Source organism: Eleutherodactylus coqui, chromosome 1 (genome assembly GCF_035609145.1).
Source record: "Eleutherodactylus coqui strain aEleCoq1 chromosome 1, aEleCoq1.hap1, whole genome shotgun sequence".
NCBI classification, from domain to species: Eukaryota; Metazoa; Chordata; class Amphibia; order Anura; family Eleutherodactylidae; genus Eleutherodactylus; species Eleutherodactylus coqui.
The window spans coordinates 83,241,713-83,265,531 of NC_089837.1; the positions used below are offsets into that span (position 1 = coordinate 83,241,713).

General features: G+C 46.9%; 1 protein-coding gene across 1 annotated transcript in view; it reads right to left on the reverse strand.

Annotated features, from left to right (window-relative positions):
* TPO (thyroid peroxidase) overlaps nucleotides 1-23,819 on the reverse strand; it is a 202,933-nt gene that overhangs the window by 90,613 nt on the left and 88,501 nt on the right. The window contains exon 5 of the mRNA XM_066596549.1: nucleotides 11,215-11,473. Coding sequence (XP_066452646.1) covers nucleotides 11,215-11,473 — 259 coding nt within the window. The remainder of the gene's footprint in view (nucleotides 1-11,214; nucleotides 11,474-23,819) is intronic.

The window sequence follows — 23,819 nt, forward strand, 5'->3', positions numbered from 1 at the left end:
TCCCCAGTCAAGGCTGAGTTGGCAAGAGCACTGTAAAAGGATGGTGAGGGACTACGTAGCCGATCGCACGACCGTCCTCGGTGACGCCTCTGCCCCCTACAACTACTGGGTATCGAAGCTGGACACGTGGCCTGAACTTGCGCTGTATGCCCTGGAGGTGCTTGCTTGTCCTGCGGCTAGCGTCTTGTCAGAGAGGGTGTTTAGTGCGGCTGGGGGAATCATCACGGATAAGCGTACCCGCCTGTCAACCGACAGTGCCGACAGGCTTACACTCATCAAGATGAACAAAGCCTGGATTTCCCCAGACTTCTCTTCTTCACCAGCGGACAGCAGCGATACCTAAGCAATACGTAGGCTGCCCCCCCGGATGGAAGCATCGTTCTCTATCACCATCAAAAACGGGGACATTACCTCAGCTGTGATGGGCAATGCAATGGGATATATTTATGTACCGCCGGTGGCTTCCTGGCACCCACCCATGCTGTCGGTCCACACGGAGTTGTAACTGCATGTGTCCACTTCTAAAAAACCCCAGTCTGACTGGGGCATGCAGTGTGGGCCGAAGCCCACCTGCATTAAACATGACATTACCTCAGCTGTGATGGGCAATGCTATGGGATATATTTATGTGCCGCCGGTGGCTTCCTGGCACCCACCCATGCTGTCGGTCCACAGGGACTTCACAATAGGGAGTTGTACCTGCCTGTGTCTATGAATTAAAAACCCCGGTCAGGTTGGGGCATGCAGTGTGGGACGAAGCCCACCTGCATTTAATCGGACGTTACCTCAGCTGTGATGGGCACTGCAATGGGATACATTTATGTACAGCCGGTGGGTTCCAGGGAGCCACCCATGCTGTGGGTGCACACGGAATTCCCATTGCAGAGTTGTACCTGCCTGTGACTATTTATAAAAAAACGTGGTCTGACTGGGGCATGCAGACACCTTGACAGAATGAATAGTGTGTGGCACATAGGTTCCCCATTGCTATGCCCACATGTGCAGCTCCTGATGGCGGTGGCACAGGATTATATTTCTCATTGCTTCTGTACAGCATTGTGGGCTATCGCCCCGCCCCTTTTAAAGAGGGTCGCTGCCTAGCCGTGCCAACCCTCTGCAGTGTGTGCCTGCGGTTCCTCCTCATGGCAGACGCACTTATAAATAGACATGAGTGTGGCGTGGCATGAGGGCAGCTGAAGGCTGCGCAGGGACAATTTGGTGTGCGCTGTGGACACTGGGTCGTGCAGGGGGGGGGGGGGGGGTTTGGGCAGCATGTAACCCAGGAGAAGTGGCAGCGGAGTGTCATGCAGGCAGTGATTGTGCTTTGTTGGAGGTAGTGTGGTGCTTAGCTATGGTATGCATTGCTAATGAGGGCTTTTCAGAAGTAAAAGTTGTTGGGAGGGGGGAGGGCCCACTCTTGCCGCTATTGTGGCTTAATAGTGGGACCTGGGAACTTGAGATGCAGCCCAACATGTAGCCCCTCGCCTGCCCTATCCGTTGCTGTGTCGTTCCTATCACTTTCTTGAATTGCCCTGATTTTCACAAATGAAAACCTTAGCGAGCATCGGCGATATACAAAAATGCTCGGGTCGCCCATTGACTTCAATGGGGTTCGTTACTCGAAACGAACCCTCGAGCATCGCGAAAATTTCGTCCCGAGTAACGAGCACCCGAGCATTTTGGTGCTCGCTCATCTCTAATCTTAACTCATTAAAAAGCTTTTGTTCTCTTATCTGAACAAAACAAAACCCATTGTAAAGTAATTCAAAGTGTAAATAAACCCCCCCCCCCCCCCCCCCGAAGGCATGGCACCATGATATAATATCACAATAAAAGGGGCTTTTACAGAGGAAACTCAACGATGAATGAGAAGCAAACAACTTTTTGCTCATCATTCTTTTGGGACATGCGTTTAACTAAACGGTAATCTGCCCAGGAATTGCGGTTGATATAATCGGCTGGTTAACAGGAATCCGAATGATTAGCGGCCATGTAAAAAAGCCTTAAGAGTAGAGATGAGCGAACACCAAAATGTTCGGGTGTTCGTTATTCGAAACGAACTTCCCGCGATGTTCGAGGGTTCGTTTCGAATAACGAACCCCATTGAAGTCAATGGGCGACCAGAGCATTTTTGTATTTCGCCGATGCTCGCTAAGGTTTTCATGTGTGAAAATCTGGACAATTCAAGAAAGTGATGGGAACAACACAGCAACGGATAGGGCAGGCGAGGGGCTACATGTTGGGCTGCATCTCAAGTTCACAGGTCCCACTATTAAGCCACAATACCGGCAAGAGTGGGCCCCCCCCCCCCTCCCAACAACTTTTACTTCTGAAAAGCCCTCATTAGCATGGCATACCTTTGCTAAGCACCACACTAGCTACAACAAAGCACAATCACTGCCTGGATGACACTCCGCTGCCACTTCTCCTGGGTTACATGCTGACCAACCGCCCCCCCTCCCCCCCACAGCGCACACCAAAGTGTCCCTGCGCAGCCTTCAGCTGCCCTCATGCCACACCACCCTCATGTCTATTTAGAAGTGCGTCTGCAATGAGGAGGAACCGCAGGCACACACTGCAGAGGGTTGGCACGGCTAGGCAGCGACCCTCTTTAAAAGGGGCGGGGCGATAGCCCACAATGCTGTACAGAAGCAATGAGAAATATAATCCTGTGCCACCGCCATCAGGAGCTGCACACGTAGGCATAGCAATGGGGAACCTATGTGCCACACACTATTCATTCTGTCAAGGTGTCTGCATGCCCCAGTCAGACTGGTAATATGTACCTTAACAGTAACCGCGTTGGTGGTAATGTGGTGGTGACTGCGGACCTAGTAGCACGGTTGTATTTTGTTGGTTTTCGGAATGCGGCCAGGATTAAGTGGGCCGTGGCGGGGGGATGGTGTGGGGGCTCTCTTGTTGTGTCGGTAAAGGTGAAATTCTTGGACTGCCACCAGACGAACCAATGCAAAGGCATTTGCCAAGAATGTTTTCCCTGTTGGAGGAGGAGGGGGATGTTTTTGAGGCACTACGTGTCCTCTCCACGTGTCCGTGGTTATATGCACCTTAACAGTAACCGCGTTGGTGGTAATGTGGTGGTGACTGCGGACCTAGTAGCACGGTTGTATTTTGTTGGTTTTCGGAATGCGGCCAGGATTAAGTGGGCCGTGGCGGGGGGATGGTGTGGGGGCTCTCTTGTTGTGTCGGTAAAGGTGAAATTCTTGGACTGCCACCAGATGAACCAATGCAAAGGCATTTGCCAAGAATGTTTTCCCTGTTGGAGGAGGAGGGGGATGTTTTTGAGGCACTACGTGTCCTCTCCACGTGTCCGTGGTTATATGCACCTTAACAGTAACCGTGTTGGTGGGAAATGGCCTCGCCGCCATCATGTCTTTGGGAAGCCTCTGTTTCCACACCCCAGAGACATACCATTAGCAGCGGTATAGGCAGAGCCCAGAATTCGTAACATTTCAGCCGTAGCATTAGGACAGGCCCCACTAACATATCAGTAGTAGCATTATAGGAGGAGCGCAGTCTTCGTTCCATGTCAGCAATAGTAGCACTCAAGACAGGCCCCAGTAACAATTCCGAAGCAGCAGTATAGCGGGAGCGCAGTCTTCGTTCCATGTCAGCAATAGTAGCACTCAAGACAGGCCCCAGTAACAATTCCGAAGCAGCAGTATAGCGGGAGCGCAGTCTTCGTTCCATGTCAGCAATAGTAGCACTCAAGACAGGCCCCAGTAACAATTCCGAAGCAGCAGTATAGCGGGAGCGCAGTCTTCGTTCCATGTCAGCAATAGTAGCACTCAAGACAGGCCCCAGTAACAATTCTGAAGCAGCAGTATAGCGGGAGCGCAGTCTTCGTTCCATGTCAGCAATAGTAGCACTCAAGACAGGCCCCAGTAACAATTCTGAAGCAGCAGTATAGTGGGAGGCAGCCCAGTTTAACGAAAAATTGGTTCAAGTTAAAGTTTCAACGCTTTTAAGCGCATTGAAACTTATAAAAATTGTTCAGAAAAATTATTTGAGTGAGCCTTGTGGCCCTAAGAAAAATTGCCCGTTCAGCGTGATTACGTGAGGTTTCAGGAGGAGGAGCAGGAGGAGGAGGAGGAATATTAGACACAGATTGATGAAGCAGAAATGTCCCCGTTTTGGATGGTGAGAGAGAACGTAGCTTCCATCCGCGGGTGCAGCCTACGTATTGCTTACGTATCGCTGCTGTCCGCTGGTGGAGAACAGAAGTCTGGGGAAATCCAGCCTTTGTTCATCTTGATGAGTGTTAGCCTGTCGGCACTGTCGGTTGACAAGCGGCTACGCTTATCTGTGATGATTCCCCCAGCCGCACTAAACACCCTCTCCGACAAGACGCTAGCCGCAGGACAAGCAAGCACCTCCAGGGCATACAGCGCTAGTTCAGGCCACGTGTCCAGCTTCGACACCCAGTAGTTGTAGGGGGCAGAGGCGTCACCGAGGATGGTCGTGCGATCGGCTACGTACTCCCTCACCATCCTTTTACAGTGCTCTTGCCGACTCAGCCTTGACTGGGGAGCAGTGACACAGTCTTGCTGGGGAGCCATAAAGCTGGCCAGGCCCTTAAAGACTGTTGCACTGCCTGGGATGTACATGCTGCTCGATTTCCGCACCTCCCCTGCTACCTTGCCCTCGGTACTGCGCCTTCTGCCACTAGTGCTGTCGGCTGGGAATTTTACCATCAGCTTGTCCGTAAGGGTCCTGTGGTATAGCAACACTCTCGAACCCCTTTCCTCTTCGGGAATGAGAGTGGGCAGGTTCTCCTTATAGCGTGGGTCGAGCAGTGTGTACACCCAGTAATCCGTTGTGGCCAGAATGCGTGCAACGCGAGGGTCACGAGAAAGGCATCCTAACATGAAGTCAGCCATGTGTGCCAGGGTACCAGTACGCAACACATGGCTGTCTTCACTAGGAAGATCACTTTCAGGATCCTCCTCCTCCTCCTCCTCAGGCCATACACGCTGAAAGGATGACAGGCAATCAGCCGGTGTACCGTCAGCAGCGGGCCAAGCTGTCTCTTCCCCCTCCTCCTCATCCTCCTCATGCTCCTCCTCCTCCTCCTGTACGCGCTGAGAAATAGACAGGAGGGTGCCCTGACTATCCAGCGGCATACTGTCTTCCACCGCCCCCGTTTCCGAGCGCAAAGCAGCTGCCTTTATGGTTTGCAGGGAATTTCTCAAGATGCATAGCAGAGGAATGGTGACGCTAATGATTGTAGCATCGCCGCTCACCACCTGGGTAGACTCCTCAAAATTACCAAGGACATGGCAGATGTCTGCCAACCAGGCCCACTCTTCTGAAAGGAATTGAGGAGGCTGACTCCCACTGCGCCGCCCATGTTGGAGTTGGTATTCGACTATAGCTCTACGCTGTTCATAGAGCCTGGCCAACATGTGGAGCGTAGAGTTCCACCGTGTGGGCACGTCGCACAGCAGTCGGTGCGCTGGCAGCTTAAAGTGATGTTGCAGGGTGCGCAGGGTGGCAGCGTCCGTGTGGGACTTGCGGAAATGTGCGCAGAGCCGGCGCGCCTTTACGAGCAGTTCTGACAAGCGTGGGTAGCTTTTCAGAAAGCTCTGAACCACCAAATTAAAGACGTGGGCCAGGCATGGCACGTGCGTGAGGCTGCCGAGCTGCAGAGCCGCCACCAGGTTACGGCCGTTGTCACACACGACCATGCCCGGTTGGAGGCTCAGCGGCGCAAGCCAGCGGTCGGTCTGCTGTGTCAGACCCTGCAGCAGTTCGTGGGCCGTGTGCCTCTTATCGCCTAAGCTGAGTAGTTTCAGCACGGCCTGCTGACGCTTGCCCACCGCTGTGCTGCCACACCGCGCGACACCGACTGCTGGCGACGTGCTGCTGCTAACACATCTTGATTGCGAGACAGAGGAGGAGGAGGAGGAGGAGGAGGGTGCTTTAGTGGAGGAAGCATACACCACCGCAGATACCACCACCGAGCTGGGGCCCGCAATTCTGGGGGTGGGTAGGACGTGAGCGGTCCCAGGCTCTGACTCTGTCCCAGCCTCCACTAAATTCACCCAATGTGCCGTCAGGGAGATGTAGTGGCCCTGCCCGCCTGTGCTTGTCCACGTGTCCGTTGTTAAGTGGACCGTGGCAGTAACTACGTTGGTGAGGGCGCGTACAATGTTGCGGGAGACGTGGTCGTGCAGGGCTGGGACGGCACATCGGGAAAAGTAGTGGCGACTGGGAACTGAGTAGCGCGGGGCCGCCGCCTCCATGATACTTTTGAAGGACTCAGTTTCCACAACCCTATACGGCAGCATCTCAAGGCTGATGAATTTTGCTATGCGGACGGTTAACGTTTGAGCGTGCGGGTGCGTGGCGGCGTACTTGCGCTTGCGCTCCAACAGTTGCGCAAGCGACGGCTGGGCGGTGCGCTGAACTACACTGCTGGATGGGGCCGAGGACAGCGGAGATAAGGGTGTGGGTGCAGGCCATGAGGCGGTAGTGCCCGTGTCCTGAGAGGGGGGTTGGATCTCAGTGGCAGGTTGGGGCACAGGGGGAGAGGCAGGGGTGCAAACCGGAGGCGCTGAACGGCCTTCGTCCCACCTTGTGGGGTGCTTGGCCATCATATGTCTGCGCATGGTGGTGGTGGTGAGGCTGTTGGTGTTGGCTCCCCGGCTGAGCTTTGCGCGACAAAGGTTGCACACCACTGTTCGTCGGTCGTCAGGCGTCTCTGTGAAAAACTGCCAGACCTTAGAGCACCTCGGCCTCTGCAGGGTGGCATGGCGCGAGGGGGCGCTTTGGGAAACAGTTGGTGGATTATTCGGTCTGGCCCTGCCTCTACCCCTGGCCACCGCACTGCCTCTTGCAACCTGCCCTGCTGATGCCCTTGACTCCCCCTCTGAAGACCTGTCCTCCTGAGTAAGCGTTGCACACCAGGTGGGGTCAGTCACCTCATCGTCCTGCTGCTCTTCCTCCGAATCCTCTGTGCGCTGCTCCCTCGGACTTACTGCCCTTACTACTACCTCACTGCAAGACAACTGTGTCTGATCGTCATCGTCCTCCTCACTCACAGAAAGTTGTTGAGACAGTTGGCGGAAGTCCCCAGCCTCTTCCCCCGGACCCCGGAAACTTTCGAATGGTTGGGCATCAGTGACGATAAACTCCTCTGGTGGGAGAGGAACCGCTGCTGCCCAATCTAAGCAGGGGCCCGAGAACAGTTCCTGGGAGTGTTCCCGCTCCTGAGCAGGTGTCATTGTAGTGGAGTGAGGAGGCTGGGAGGAAGGAGGAGCAGCAGACAGAGGATTCGGATTTGCAGCAGTGGACGGCGCAGAACTGCGTGTTAACGATAGGTTGCTCGAAGCACTTTCTGCCATCCAGGACAGGACCTGCTCACACTGCTCATTTTCTAATAACCGTCTCCCGCGTGGACCCATTAATTGGGCGATGAATGTGGGGACGCCAGAAACGTGCCTCTCTCCTAATCGCGCAGCAGTCGGCTGCGACACACCTGGATCAAGAGCTCGGCCTGTGCCCACACCCTGACTTGGCCCTCCGCGTCCTCGGCCGCGTCCACGTCCTCTAGGCCTACCCCTACCCCTCAGCATGCTGTATTACCAGTGATTTGATTTCACAGGAAGGAAATAAATTGGCGCAAGACTGCAGGCCAAATATAATTTTTTCCCTTTTTTGAAAACGAAAGGCCCCACTGCCTCTAGTGAATGAATAATCTAAGTTTAATAACTGTGCTGTGGCCCTGCTAATGTGTCACAGAATGTGAGGGTAGCAGAGTTATTATAACTCTGGCAGAGCAGGTATTTTTTTCCCAATTAAGGAAAGCAAATGGCGAAGCCAGCAGTAAACCGTAGCTGGGTGCGTCTGATTTTTAAACGTTGCACACGCAGCCGACACGTGTCCACCGCCCTTAGGACGGACAGAGGCAGGACAAATAGAATTATTTTCAGTTTTTTTCCACCAAAAGGCAGCACTGCGTATATTCAATGAACATGAGAAGTTTAATAACTGTGCTGTGGCCCTGCTAATGTGGCACAGAACTTGAGGGTAGCAGAGTTATTAACTCTGGCAGAGCAGGTATTTTTTTTCCAAATTAAGGAAAGCAAATGGCGAAGCCAGCAGTAAACCGTAGCTGGGTGCGTCTGATTTTTAAACGTTGCACACGCAGCCGACACGTGTCCACCGCCCTTAGGACGGACAGAGGCAGGACAAATAGAATTATTTTCAGTTTTTTTCCACCAAAAGGCAGCACTGCGTATATTCAATGAACATGAGAAGTTTAATAACTGTGCTGTGGCCCTGCTAATGTGGCACAGAACTTGAGGGTAGCAGAGTTATTATAACTCTGGCAGAGCAGGTATTTTTTTCCCAATTAAGGAAAGCAAATGGCGAAGCCAGCAGTAAACCGTAGCTGGGTGCGTCTGATTTTTAAACGTTGCACACACAGCCGACACGTGTCCACCGCCCTTAGGACGGACAGAGGCAGGACAAATAGAATTATTTTCAGTTTTTTTCCACCAAAAGGCAGCACTGCGTATATTCAATGAACATGAGAAGTTTAATAACTGTGCTGTGGCCCTGCTAATGTGGCACAGAACTTGAGGGTAGCAGAGTTATTAACTCTGGCAGAGCAGGTATTTTTTTTCCAAATTAAGGAAAGCAAATGGCGAAGCCAGGAGTAAAACGTAGCTGGGTGCGTCTGATTTTTAAACGTTGCACACGCAGCCGACACGTGTCCACCGCCCTTAGGACGGACAGAGGCAGGACAAATAGAATTATTTTCAGTTTTTTTCCACCAAAAGGCAGCACTGCGTATATTCAATGAACATGAGAAGTTTAATAACTGTGCTGTGGCCCTGCTAATGTGGCACAGAACTTGAGGGTAGCAGAGTTATTAACTCTGGCAGAGCAGGTATTTTTTTTCCAAATTAAGGAAAGCAAATGGCGAAGCCAGCAGTAAACCGTAGCTGGGTGCGTCTGATTTTTAAACGTTGCACACGCAGCCGACACGTGTCCACGCCCTTAGGACGGACAGAGGCAGGACAAATAGAATTATTTTCAGTTTTTTTCCACCAAAAGGCAGCACTGCGTATATTCAATGAACATGAGAAGTTTAATAACTGTGCTGTGGCTCTGCTAATGTGGCACAGAACTTGAGGGTAGCAGAGTTATTATAACTCTGGCAGAGCAGGTATTTTTTTTCCAAATTAAGGAAAGCAAATGGCGAAGCCAGGAGTAAAACGTAGCTGGGTGCGTCTGACTTTTAAACGTTGCAAAGCAGCCGACACGTGTCCACCGCCCTTAGGACGGACAGAGGCAGGACAAATAGAATTATTTTCAGTTTTTTTCCACCAAAAGGCAGCACTGCGTATATTCAATGAACATGAGAAGTTTAATAACTGTGCTGTGGCTCTGCTAATGTGGCACAGAACTTGAGGGTAGCAGAGTTATTATAACTCTGGCAGAGCAGGTATTTTTTTTCCAAATTAAGGAAAGCAAATGGCGAAGCCAGGAGTAAAACGTAGCTGGGTGCGTCTGATTTTTAAACGTTGCACACGCAGCCGACACGTGTCCACCGCCCTTAGGACGGACAGAGGCAGGACAAATAGAATTATTTTCAGTTTTTTTCCACCAAAAGGCAGCACTGCGTATATTCAATGAACATGAGAAGTTTAATAACTGTGCTGTGGCCCTGCTAATGTGGCACAGAACTTGAGGGTAGCAGAGTTTTTAACTCTGGCAGAGCAGGTATTTTTTTTTCCAATTAAGGAAAGCAAATGGCGAAGCCAGCAGTAAACCGTAGCTGGGTGCGTCTGATTTTTAAACGTTGCACATGCAGCCGACACGTGTCCACCGCCCTTAGGACGGACAGAGGCAGGACAAATAGAATTATTTTCAGTTTTTTTCCACCAAAAGGCAGCACTGCGTATATTCAATGAACATGAGAAGTTTAATAACTGTGCTGTGGCCCTGCTAATGTGGCACAGAACTTGAGGGTAGCAGAGTTATTATAACTCTGGCAGAGCAGGTATTTTTTTTCCAAATTAAGGAAAGCAAATGGCGAAGCCAGGAGTAAAACGTAGCTGGGTGCGTCTGATTTTTAAACGTTGCACACGCAGCCGACACGTGTCCACCGCCCTTAGGACGGACAGAGGCAGGACAAATAGAATTATTTTCACTTGTTTTACAAGCAAAAGGCCGCACTGCGTATATTCAATGAATAATAACTGTGTTGTGGCCCTGCCTACACAATTCTTTCCCTGCAGTATCAATGGAGGGTGCAATGCTCTGCAGAGGCGATTTTGAGAAGAAAAAACATATGCAGCACAGCTAACAGCAGCCAGCACAGTACTGCACACGGTTAAATATGGCCCTAGAAAGGACCGTTGAGGTTCTTGAAGGCTACACTCACTCCTAACACTCTCCCTGCCTATGCAACACTTCTGTCCCTAATGCCGGGTGCAACACTCTGCAGAGCCGATTTTGAGAAAAAAAAAATTGCCACTGCTAACAGCAGCCAACACACAGCTCTCAGTGGCCCTAATAAGGACCTTTGGGGGTCTTGAAGCCTACACTAACTACCAATTCTTTCCCTACAGCAGCTCCGGTACAAACAGCACTGTCCCTCATCTAACTCACAAGGCATCTGAGGCGAGCCGCGGGAGAGGCCGACTTTTATATTAGGCGGACACCTGATCTCCCCAGCCACTCACAGCAGGGGGGTGGTATAGGGCTTGAACGACGCAGGGGGAAGTTGTAATGCCTTCCCTGTCTTTCAATTGGCCAGAAAAGCGCGCTAACGTCTCAGGGAAGGAAGTGAAAGTAACCCGAACACCGCATGGTGTTCGTTACGAATAACGAACATCCCGAACACCCTAATATTCGCACGAATATCAAGCTCGGACGAACGCGTTCGCTCATCTCTACTTAAGAGTCAAGCTAAAGAAAAATACATCTGTATAAAAATCACAAAACACATGAGCAGAGGCATAACTTGAACCTTCTGGGCCCCAGAACAAAATATGTAACTGGGCCGCCAACTATAATGCGCTATTCATAGCACTGGGCTCCCTATATGGAGAAGAGAGACCTTATGGGCCCCCTAAGGCCCCTTGGCCCGGTAGCAACCTCATCCCCTATAGTTATGCCCCTGTACATGAGTATAATTGTACAAAACTTAACAATTAATTATTTAATAAAGATGCTAATTACCTTCTTTTATTATTCTCCAGGGACGAAAAAATACTTCGCTTAGTAGAAGACTTGGGTACTGCGGATGTTCTCGATACTGAGAATCCAATCTGTGCACAGTTGGAGGGATAGTGGCATGGCCAAAGCGAAATGCTGCTGTAGAAAATATATTAGAAATTGAGGGATTAAGGTTTTCATTGTATCCTTGGTAAGTTCCAATGTACTTTCGAAAAGCTGAGGGACCCAGGATTTTCGGAATGTAGTCTCGTATGGTGATGACCTAACAGAAACAACGGTATATGAATGAAATGTTATTTTGTTATTTTACTTTACAATTTAATTTACTTTCCTTTGCATACTTCTTAGGGCTTAGTCAGGCGGGCGTTTTTTCGCGCGATTTGCGCATGCGCATGCGTCCGGCGATTTTTTAAAACCATTGCTTTGCAATGGTATCGGACACATGAACGCTTTTTATGCGCTCGTCCGATAAATTATAGAACAGAAATCGCAGATCGCACCTATCTGCGATCTGCGATTCCTGTTCTCTTCTCTATATGCGCTCAATGGGGCCGGCAGCAGCAGCGCCGACCCCATTGAGAACATATAGAAGACAAATCATTCTTCTCTGCCACAGCTGTAACAGCTGTGGCAGAGAAGAATGATGTTTGCCCATTGAATTCAATGGAGCCGGCAATACAGCCGGCTCCATTGAAAGCAATGGGCTGCTGGCGAGCGCACGATGAATTTTCGGGAAGGGCTTAAATATATAAGCCCTTCCCTGCAATTCATCCAGAAATGTGTAAAAATAATAAGAAAAAAATATACTCACCTGGTCCCAGCAGCCGGAGTTCAGCCGCGGCCGGCGGCAGTTCTCCTGAACTGCTCTCTGTAGTATTCAGCAGCCGGGGATTTAAAATCCCCACCTGCTGAATGAGCTGCCTCTGATTGGTCACAGCCTGACCAATCAGAGGCAGCTCTCACTCACACCCATTCATGAATTCATGAATGGGTGAGTGAGTGCTGCCTCTGATTGGCTCAGCGCAGGGACCAATCAGAGGCAGCTCTCACTCACGCCCATTCATGAATGGGTGTGAGTGAGAGCTGCCTCTGATTGGTCAGGCTGTGACCAATTAGAGGCAGCTCATTCAGCAGGTGGGGATTTTAAATCCCCGGCTGCTGAATACTACAGAGAGCAGTTCAGGAGAACTGCCGCCGGCCGCGGCTAAACTACGGCTGCCAGGACAAGGTGAGTATATATATTTTTTTTATTTTTACACATTTCTGGATGAATTGCAGGGAAGGGCTTATATATTTAAGCCCTTCCCGAAAATTCATCGTGAGATCGCCCGCAGTGCATTGCTGTATTGCCGGCTCCATTGAATTCAATGCGCTGGATAGCTCCAGCCCGTTTTTATTGAAACGCGTCTAGGAGCAGTTTTTTCGGGTGATTTTTCGGCCCCGGTCACGCGATTTGCGGATGCGCATCTGTCATGCGATCCATAAATCGCGGGGAAAAACGCCCGTGTGACTAAGGCCTTAGGCATCTTTCTATTTTTTTAACAACATGAGAGATGTTGTGGCTGCAGACTTCTTGAGGCATACGGGTTCATATGGTTTGATCAAAATGTGGGTGAAGAACCTCACATTTATATGTATCGTTATAATCGCAGCAATGCAATTAAAAATGTTTATATTCCATATTTACATACTCCTTAGCGCTCTTAAGAGAATGCTGTCACATCCCTTGTGCTGGTTTGCTTTTGTATTTCACACATAGCAGCATGCACCTGAATATCTTCATTTCACTTTGTTTGGATGAACTGCCTAAGAATATATTCACATGGGTGACTGCGAATTCAGGTTGTAAAAATCGGTTCAGTTTTTGCACGATTTTGTGATTTTTTTACATGAAATTTCCATTTTATATGCATGCTAATTTAAAAAAACACCTTCTGACTCTCTTTTTAATTATAGTTACATGCATTGAAAATGGATCAGACTCGCATGATGAAAGTTCAATTTATTTTTTAACCCCTTAGTGACCTAGCTTGTTTGCACCTTAATGACCATGCCAAATTTTGGAAATCTGATATTTGACTTTAACATAGAATAACTCCGTCAAAGTTTTGCATATCCAAGTAATTCTGACAGTGTTTTTTCGCCACATATTGGACTTCATTTAGATGGTAGAAATAGACTGATAGATTTTGTGTATATTTATTAAAAGGGCCAAAATTGTGAAAATTTTCAACTGCAATATGTCAAATATGTACAAACATACTGTACAGATTTTAGATGATATATACATTTCCATCTATTTACTTTATTCTGGAAGCACATTAGAGAAAATTTAGTTAGTTTTTTTAACATTATTAGCATTTTGAAGAATATTTTGGTTTCCTACACCAAGGAAATTGATTGCAAAGGCACATAGGTGTCAGAATGATACATACCCCCACAAATGACCCCAATAATAAAATACTCTCCTTAACATATTTACTGAGGGGTGTCATGAGTTTTTTGACCCCACAGTTCTTTTCAGAAGGTAATGCAATTTAGAGGAGAAAAAACAAAATGTCATAGTTTTGCAAATATGTCATTTTAAAGACAGTTTTTTTGTCTATCATGCACAACAAAATGAAGATTTGCACCCCAAAATTGATACCCCTGTTTGTCCTGTGCTTAGAAACATACCCACTGTGGCCCTAATCTTATGTCTATATGCACAAGGGGGCCCAAACCAAAAGGAGCAGCTGGTGGCTTTCAGAACAGACATTTTTCTTGAAGTTGTTTCAGGCCCCATTGCCCACTTGTAGAGCCCTTGAGCGGCCAAAATGATGGAGAACAACCACAAATGACCCCATTTTAAAAACTAGACCCTTTAACAAATTCATCTAGGGGTATACTGCGTATTTTTGCCCCACCACTTTTGAATGAGTCTAAGCAAAGCAGAAGGAAAATGTTAAAATTTTCTTTTTTTTGTTAATTGTGTCATTTTAAAAACTTTTTTTTTTTGTACAGCACACATAAGAATGAAAACTTACACCCCAAAATGGATCCCCCTGCTTGTCCTGTGTTTAGAAACATACCCATTGTAGTCCCAATCTATTTATTGGACACATGGCTAGGCCTATAATGGAGGGAACACCCATTGGATTTCAGGGCACAACTGAATAAATTCCAGGCCCCGTTGCTCACTTGTGCAGAAAAAAAATTGACTCCCTAAAAATAATCCCCCCTTTTTGGAGTTCCCTAAATCTTAAATAAAAGTAATAATGTAAACTGTGTGATATGTCTGAAAACAGGGGTAAATATGGAGGTCCAGTTGGGATGGGCATATGGGGCAATGAAACCGGGTATCCCTTCTCCTCCCTTGCTTTCTGCAAACCCGACACTTTTTGGGGGGTATTTTTTGACCTGAGCGGCAGGGATGGGGTGTAAAAAGTGGCATTCTGTGAGACTTCGTAACCTTGCTAAGGGGCGGCGGTCTCAAACAAAAGGTGTTCAACAAGCTGCTCCTGGAAGTGCAGGGAGGGGGACTTCTTGTAAATTACGTAGGCATTACAGGTAGAATCTGAATAATGTCTGACTCACACTTCAATATGTGGAATCTGCTTGCGGAGGCCCACAGCGGATCCCACCTGTGAACCTGGGTGTGGCCCTGCATACGGCCAAGTATTCTACTGGGTATAACTACGTACTCAAACAGGCGGTCATGCACAGTACATCTTTTTTTGTTTGTATTTCCTGCGCTGTCACTTAGCAATGACGCGGGGACTCGCAGCCTGTACACAATGTAATTGCATATAGGCTACAGGTATATCCGCAACCACAGAGCACAATGGGCTCTATGTCGCGTATATCCGCGGTAAAATAGAACATGCTGTGTTCTGTTTTCTGCAAGGGAATTACGTAATTCCGACCCACTAATGTGAGCGGAATTGTGTAATCCAGTGCATTTGATTGACCTGCATATTATCGTGAATCAAACGCATATGGAATCCGCAATTCCTATCCGGTTGTGCGAGTTTGGCCTAAGATAAATTGCTACCTTTTTGTCACCAGGGACCGCTTAACAAGGCCACCAGTTACTGATCCAGGCTCTCGGTGACCGTTGGTAGCATGGAGCAAGGAGATTTTAAATTTTCCAGGCTCCCCGGCTTCTGCGCATGTGTCCATCATTTTACCTGAGCACACGCACAGAAGACGGGAAAGGTCCGTGGAGGATGATCATGTCGGGGGACATTGCCGAAAGCCTTAGGTAAGTAATTTCACCTCCCCTCAAAGATCGGATCTGTGACGGGAGGTGAATCTTCAACTTTTTTTTCTTTTACATAATCACCGTTATCCATTGGATAATAGTAATCACGGGACCAGGGACTGCCTACCGCGGCCCCCAGTGAAATCTGCAGGCCGATGGGCGCATGCGCAGAAGCCGAGGTAAGGTCCACAGGTAAATCTCGGGGCCTTACGTATGAAATTTCATCTCCCCTAACGGATTCGATACGTGAGATGAAACTTACAGTTTTTAAATGTTTTTTTACACAATTTTTAAACTTTACATGATCGCTGTTATCCATTGGATAACAGTGATCACGTGACCGGGGACCGCATACCGTGGCCCCTGGTGACATCTCCCTGCTTTCGGCTATCTTTGTGAGCCGGGAGCAGGGAGATTTTAAATTTCCAGGAGTACCCGACCTTCTGACATTTTACTTCTGGTGCGAATGTACAGAAAACGGCATTGGGTCACATGCAGAGTCCCCGGGGCCTAACTCTGCAGGGTCGTCGTGTTTTTACGGCCCTGTAGAATAAAGCCCAGACATCCAGGACAAGAAAGCACATGGATGGTCACTAAGGGGTTAAAATGCATCTATAGGTTTGCATGATTTTGCCTAAAATTAGAATCTCAATTTTTTTTTTCCAAGACTTTTTTTCTAGACTTTCCATTTTAATCTCGGCTTTTTTTTATTGCTTAACAAGCTAAGGCCTCTTTCACATGAGCATGCAATTGCACGTGCATAGGTGAGCACAAATATGAGCATCCACACACGTGCCAAAACATGTGTGACCGAAGCTCCATGCAGCATTGCTCTCAATTGGGTCGCCGCCCTCATTGAAATCAATGGCCCGCCGGCAACCCCTGCTATGATTTTCGGGGAAGAGCTTTGAATATAAGCCCTTCCCTGAAAATTATCCCTGGCTGTTGGTGAAAAATAAAAAAATATATACTCACCTGTCCGCTGCTGCCGGGCTCAGGCGCGTCTAGCCACTTGTTCTCCCTGCACTGTAATGAAGCTCTTTCAGCAGACAGGAATTTAAAATCCCCGCCTGCTGAAAGGGCTGCGTCTTATTGGCTGAGCGCTCAGCCAATCACAGGCAGCACTCAGCCATTCATTGAATGAGAGCTGAGCACTGTCTGTGATTGGTCAGGCAGTGTAAAAGGGACTTAAAACATAGGGTTCCACGCCTTCAGTCACCACAATGCGCTAAGCATATCACAGCAGACCCCAGTCAGCACAGGGGCCAAGGTACATCACAGCACCCCCATCCAAAAGAGTGCAGAGGTACAGTATACACTAGGGCAGTGTGCAGACTGTCACATGCCAGGTTGTCTCCTCCAGTGTCTAGATAAGGAGCAGCTCATAAACTACACTATAACAAACTCTGCCCTACACTATAGAGCCAAACAGACACAGTAGAAGAAGCCCTCATGTAGAGCCTGACACGAGGAAGGGAACAGGGTTTCTCAGGCTAACCCTTTCACTGCTATGGATTTTGCTCAGCACGTCTTTTCTGTGCCCGCTGCAGCCTCTGCCTACTCCAGCAGCCCTGCCACCCACTGCCACGTCCTAAGGCATTCTCTCCCACGCAACAATTCCGCAAAGACATACTTTCTACTCAAGGCTGTATGACTGCATCACATCACATATATTAGAAGCATAGGATAAGATTTTACAGCAATTTCCCAATTTGGGTGAATGCAGTATAAGAATAACAATTATGAGTTATCTGTTGAGGCAGACGGAAAATTGTCTGTGTCTCAGATTCTCAGGGCAATTAGGGTCATGAGTATAACTCTGTGACACAAAGCCTTGGATCTAGATCTCTATGCAATCCATACCTACAGTATAAAAATGCAGTATATGGTCCTGATTCACTATGGAAACCCCTAATGCTCTGAGGCCTTGGTCCATGTCCAGTTGTGTAGATTCTGACAATTACCTAATCTAAATCTGAATGCATTTAATAGTCAACACAGCAAGAACTGAAAAGTTCTAGACTCATGATAGGCTGCTACATACTCCTGGCAGTGTGTGTTTCTAAGGCGCTCCACTAAGGGGTTAAAAGGTTGCTAAGGCCATGGGCCGGAAATGTACCAATAATTGTGCAAAATCATAGTGTACGCCAAAATTTTGGCACAGCAGAACTGAGCAAGCTAATAGGATGCTTGTTGATTGAATGAGGTTCTCGCATAAAAAGGACAATTTATGCTACACAGCAGTAGAGCGCAGAGACTTGGAGTATTGAGTAGAGTTGCTGCCTGTGAATTAGAGGGAGATATTAGTGCTCTCCAAGGGAAGCAGAGAGCGCCCTCAGAAAGAGAAGGGAAAAGCAGGAGGAGTTGCCTGGAGCGGGCAGTTGGCTGAGGAACCTGAGATTGCTCACCGTGTAGAGCCAAGAAGAAGAGAGCAGCTGCAAAACATCCTCAACTTGGTGAGGACCACTGTACAGGGACAAAGACCATGGAGAATACTGGTAGAGTTGCACTCCTGATCCCGGACAAGCCTTGGCTAATAGTAGCGATGACTCACAAATAACTAGCTGTAAGTGAAGCCGACCTCATTAGAAGACACTAGGTGTGCACACCAATAGGGACACAAATATAACCTAGGAGAATGCCGGAAATTATAAACTTTATTGATTAACTAAATGTATTAGAACAAATTCTGTTATTTTCACAGTAAAGCAATTTTCTGGCCTGCAGGATAGTGCAACATCCAGAAACACGTGCCAGCAAATTTTTGAGGAATCCTTATATCTCTCTGTACTCTAATAAATAGTGTGACAGCATAAATGGTGCAAAAAAGTAAAAAAGATACTTTATTCCTCCTTACAAATGTGCAACGTTTCGACTTGGTAGTCTTTATCATGCTTGATAAAGACTACCAAGTCGAAACGTCGCACATTCGTATGAAGGAATAAAGTATTTTTTTTTAAACTTTTTTTGCACCATTTATGCTGTCACACTATTCCTTTTGCTGCATTTGGTGGATCCTTGATTTGGGCTCTTAACTCGGCCCATTTTTTATCTGCCTCACTGGGAAGATCAATCTAGGTTGTACTGCTGGCATATGGTTTTCTTTCTCCGTACTCTAATGAGTCAGCCACTCTCAAATGTAAATGGCCACACACATGGAGTTCCAACATAGATTCTTAAAAAGAAACCAATTGTCTCGGACGCATAGTTTTAGCGCCTAGCGTGGAAAAACATTTTCTGGCTCAAAGTCAATGAACAATTAATTCTAGCTGAACAAAGCGAATTCTGACTGAGTTCAACAGTTAGATTCTGTCTATGATTCAACGCGTTTCACCAAGCCGTAATTGGGTCCTCAGGAGCCCAATGAACCTTGAAACTGAGGTAGATTGTTACTCAGTACATCAACAGGCCTATTGTATAAGAAAGCATTATGCCTAAAGGACTTGAACTTTTTAGTAAATCTCCGTTACTCACAGTTACGGACTGAGCTATTGCTACAAGGGCACAAGCCTTAGGCAACAGAGACACCCAAGTGTGTTTTGTATGCTGTGTTTCCATAGACTGTGTTGAAAGTAGCAGAGTGTTAACCCCTGAAGCACAACTCTATGCTATAGTATGTTTCAATAAAAAAGGAACAATCTTTGGAAAGCATTATAAGTATTGTTCTGTAGGTACTGCTCTTGTTCACATATTAGTATTACCCAAAGTACTATTCTTCCTAGGACCTAGCTAGCCATAGCTAGTGACAAGTTGTTCAGAAGGTAAAAGTTCACTGCCTTAATCTTTATTGTTTCCTTTCATTCCTTTGTTCTTAACTATTGTATATTTTGGTTACTCCATCTGCTGCATCATATCCTGAATTCTGTGTCGTTACACATCCACTTGCAACATAGCCCTTGCAGACAAGTAGAACAGCAGTGACTGTTCACTCAATGACCACTCGCACGTCTTTTATGTGTGTTCTGCAGACTTGGAAACCAATGAGCGTTCTTTGGGGAGCGGTCAAAATTATAGATGCACGCCTGCAAAAAGAACTTCCGGTTCCCCCAACTATATTTCCGCCCCTGTAAATGCTCCCAAGAATTAGTTCAGTAATTGTGAAATTGAACAAGTAAAAAACAATCGCTCTGTGTAAAAGAACACAAAAAACATACATTTGTATGCTTTAGGGACTATTTTGAGAGAATATTCAGATGACATTTGTCCCTATTCACGCGTCAGTATTTTTCACCAGTGTCTTGTGAGCCAACATCAGGAGTGGAACATACAGAGAGAAAGAATAATAGAAATATTTGCATTTCTTTCATATTTTGAACCAACTCTTGGTTTTGGACAAGAAATCACTGGAGCAGGAGGAACACCTGGTTTTGGCTCACAAAATACTGATGAAAAATACGCCCATGTGAAGGCACCCTTAAGGGGAATCCTGATGGGGCAGATTTATAGTGGAATTTCCATGCAGACTCCCCGTATGGAAATTCTATAGCATTTACTGTAGCAGCAAAGTGGCTGACATTTTGAAAATATGGAAATAATCCACACAAAACCTGTGGAGAAATGGACATGCGGTGCGGAATTCCATTCGTTAGCATATCAATTTAGCACCATTTGTGTTGCGGAATTTACCTTTTCTTATTGAGGAGGTTCCACACAGGAAAATGCGATAAGACCTGCTTTGCACTAAATGAACTGACATAAAGGGAATAGTGTCAGGCATCACCCACCTGGCACGCACATGATATCAGACTTCTGGAGGCCGCACCTCCAAAGAGGAGAGGGGAGGGGGTCTGCATCAGATGCAGATGGGGAATATAGGTGTCCAGACCATCCTCAGGGAAGGTGGGAGAAACACTTCCGACTAACATGCAACAACACCAAGCTCTGAGTGGGAATGAGATAGGATGAATAAAAGACCAGCACCCTCTAGTGAGAGGGCTGGTTTTTATATGCAGCAGACCAGCCGCAGCCTATGTGCAATTAACATTGTGTATGGCCTGCAAGTACTAGCGTCATTTCATTTGCGGGAAATGCAAATATTGAAAATAAAACTGTACTGCGCTTGAGCGATGGCAAACCACCACGGTCATCTGCAATATAGAAAAAGCTGGAATGCAGGGTGACTGGCGAGGCTCACAGTTGGAACCGTTTGCGGGCATCCTGTATGTAGAATCCGGTCCACCTGTGTGAGCCCAGCCTTAGGCAGTCATTAGAAATGTTATAGTTGTCCTGTGACTGCTTTTACCTGGCTGTGATTCCTATACAGAGCTTATCTGATACTGCATCTATAGTAAAACTAATTTTCTAATATTTGCTGAAAGTGTGGCCACAGTTGAACTATTCAAATATCCCTCTCATCTCAGTCTTTTTGTATCTCACCCAGTAAGCATAATACTAGCTATGCCTACTATTACATGTGTTTTTTCCATAACTTCAATTACTACTGTAAAACCTCAGCCGCTCATGCTCTGCTTCCTCATCACTTTTCTTTTGCTTTGTGCCCATATCCCTCTTCCACGCTTGCATACCAATCAGTGAGCTCTATATAGCCGGTCTGTAGTCTTAAGATGCACAGGCTTCCTCTGCTTTCTCTTGAGCTTCTTGCTTCAGATAACAATAACTACGCTTGTAAGCAATCTTTACTGTTTCTTGTCAAAAATCTAGATTTGTGATGTTAGCAAGCTACTTATTAAGACATGTACTCTAAAAACTTGCCAACCTTACACTTTTTTAGTTCTCTATTAGCCTTGATGACCTTATCTAAAGTACTCCCTCTCTGGCCAGCTGCTACTTCTGGAAATTGAAGACACAAAAATTGGTTCATAATAGAATTCCTGACCTTATATTTATTGCCAAACAACCATACTATGACTTAACATTTCCATGTTTCTGTGTTATTAACACTGCTAACATTTTTTATCTTTGGCACAGGGTTTCTGCAGAAACAACCATAGCCTTTAATCTAATATCCGGGCCCCTTATCTGCTTTCTTTGTGCGGACGAATATCTAATGTGTGTTCCTGTCCACAGCAGGGATCGATTGAACAGCGTGCAGATATTTAATCAGATTTGCACCTTCTAAAACACATTTCAAGAAGAAAAAGAGAAAGAAAATTTTGTGAACATATCATTTTACCTCAAAACAATGTAAGGTTATTGTTAGCACACTCGTAAGGAGCACAGATTCAACTTGGAAACAATAATGCTGCCAGGAATGCTAGGATACATTTTATAACCTAAAGTACTGTGAAAACTGGAGAACAATATTAGTAAACTGTCTAAAGTATACTTCAAGTGGTCCACTTAAAGGGCAACTCTGGTGATTTTTCACCCCATTCACTATGTAACTATTCCCCACTTGTGTGTATATATATATATATATATATATATATATATATATATATATATATATACATATAGTGGCAAGGTAGTTTACTTGCCTGCAGATTGCCAACCTCAACGTCTGGAAAATGGGTATAACACATGTATAAAAGGCTCCAGGAACAAGATTTTCTTTTAAATCTGTCAGCATTTATTTCAGCACAGCAATCTTGTGTACAGCATACAATAGTCCCAGGTTTACAACCCACTGGGTTCCCGTCACTAACCTCCCACTTGGGGCGTCTAGAGGGCATCCTCCTCTGTCAGACGGGGTGACGAGTCCTAAACTAGTCTGCACCAGACCTCAGGCTAGCAGCCCTTCAGCTCCACTGAGCTATCACTTCCACCTGAGTCTGGCAGGAACTGGTTCTTTTGTATCCCCTCCTGTTAGCATTACCATGGTTAGTTATTTCTTTCTATCTGAAATTTCTGGAGGCCTTTTCCTCAAGTAGTCATGTGATCTCAATTCTGACTAGTTCAGATTTTTTGGGGTTTATGTATTCTCAAACTAGTCAGTTTTTCAGCCAGCATAACACCTTTGTGATGGGACCTACTTATCACGCCTGACCTAATTGTAATGCACACCATGCCCAGGATGAATGCAAAAAGAGGCTTTAGAGAAAGGATGGGGATAGGGAAATGTGCATACACTCTGAACACCATAACAAACTCAACTGAAAACGAGACTTGTGAGCAGACATTCAACAATGACTGACAAACACCAAAACACTTACCTAGAATAGCCACAAGCATTAGCAGATGGAATGCCTAAAATAGTATGTACGAGGTATCGGTTCGTATTTTGGCCAAGAGAGGTAAGCTTACAAGCCCATCTAACAAGAGTCTTCGTTGTCTTGTGAGTCCCTACACTAACAAGACAATCCCAGGAGTCCTGCCTGCAAGCAGCGTGATCGTCCCAATAGGGACAGCCCCACGCTAGAACGTAGGGGCCTGGCTCGCCTAAGATGGTAAAAGACAGGACGCCATTCACACGTACCAACAGACAAAGGACATCTACCTGAACAGGTAACTGTTCATACCAAATGTCTGGTCACCTACACAGACACTGAACACGTCGCTGTTCGCACTAACAGACAAAAACCCACTCATAACTCTCATGCATACAGATATTAAACAATAGCTAGAGCAAGTGTCCTCACATCAAGGGGAAAGAGAGTCAGACACTAAACTGACATAAAGGGAACAGTGTCAGTCATCCCCCACCTGACACACACACATGATATCAGACTTCTGGAGGCCGCACCTGCAAAGGGGAAGGGGAGAGGGGGTCCGCATCAGATGCAGATGGAGAATACAGGTGTCCAGACCATCCTCAGTGAGGTGGGAGAAACACTTCAGACTAACATGCAACAACACCAAGCTCTGAGTGGGAATGAGATAGGATGAATAAATGATCAGCACCCTCTAGTCAGAGGGGCTGGTTTTTATATGCAGCAGACTGTTGGTGATTGGCTGACTAGAGAACTCTACACCTTTAGCCAGCCAAATCGTCACACACCTGCAGCAGTGTGCTCCTGGAAACCAGCAGAGCCACAGGTCCCAGGAGCACAAATGTGCCACTACTACAGAAACTGCTTAGAGGGGGGATACAGACACTCCATCACAGTTACTGTGGATGATTAGAAGATTTTGTCAAACAGTTATGAAAAGATCCTAGCTCATCCTCCTGACTGTATACTTATCGTCTGTAGCTTATTTAGTGTTTTCCCTGCAGGCAGAAATGGTACAGGCTCTAGCTACTCATGTAATGCTGTGTGGATTCATCATGGTATTGATGACACAGAATAGTGAAAATGAAAGCAGAAATCTCAGCATTAAGATGGTGCCTGATAAGCCCAGCCAGATTTGCTACCCTAAGCACTTTTAGTGCTTATGCCCTTACCGGAGGGCTGTTGCTCAAAAACTTCAGATATCTGTTGGCTAAACACTCATTAAGGTGACAGCTATCCCTCCTGACTCTCCCATA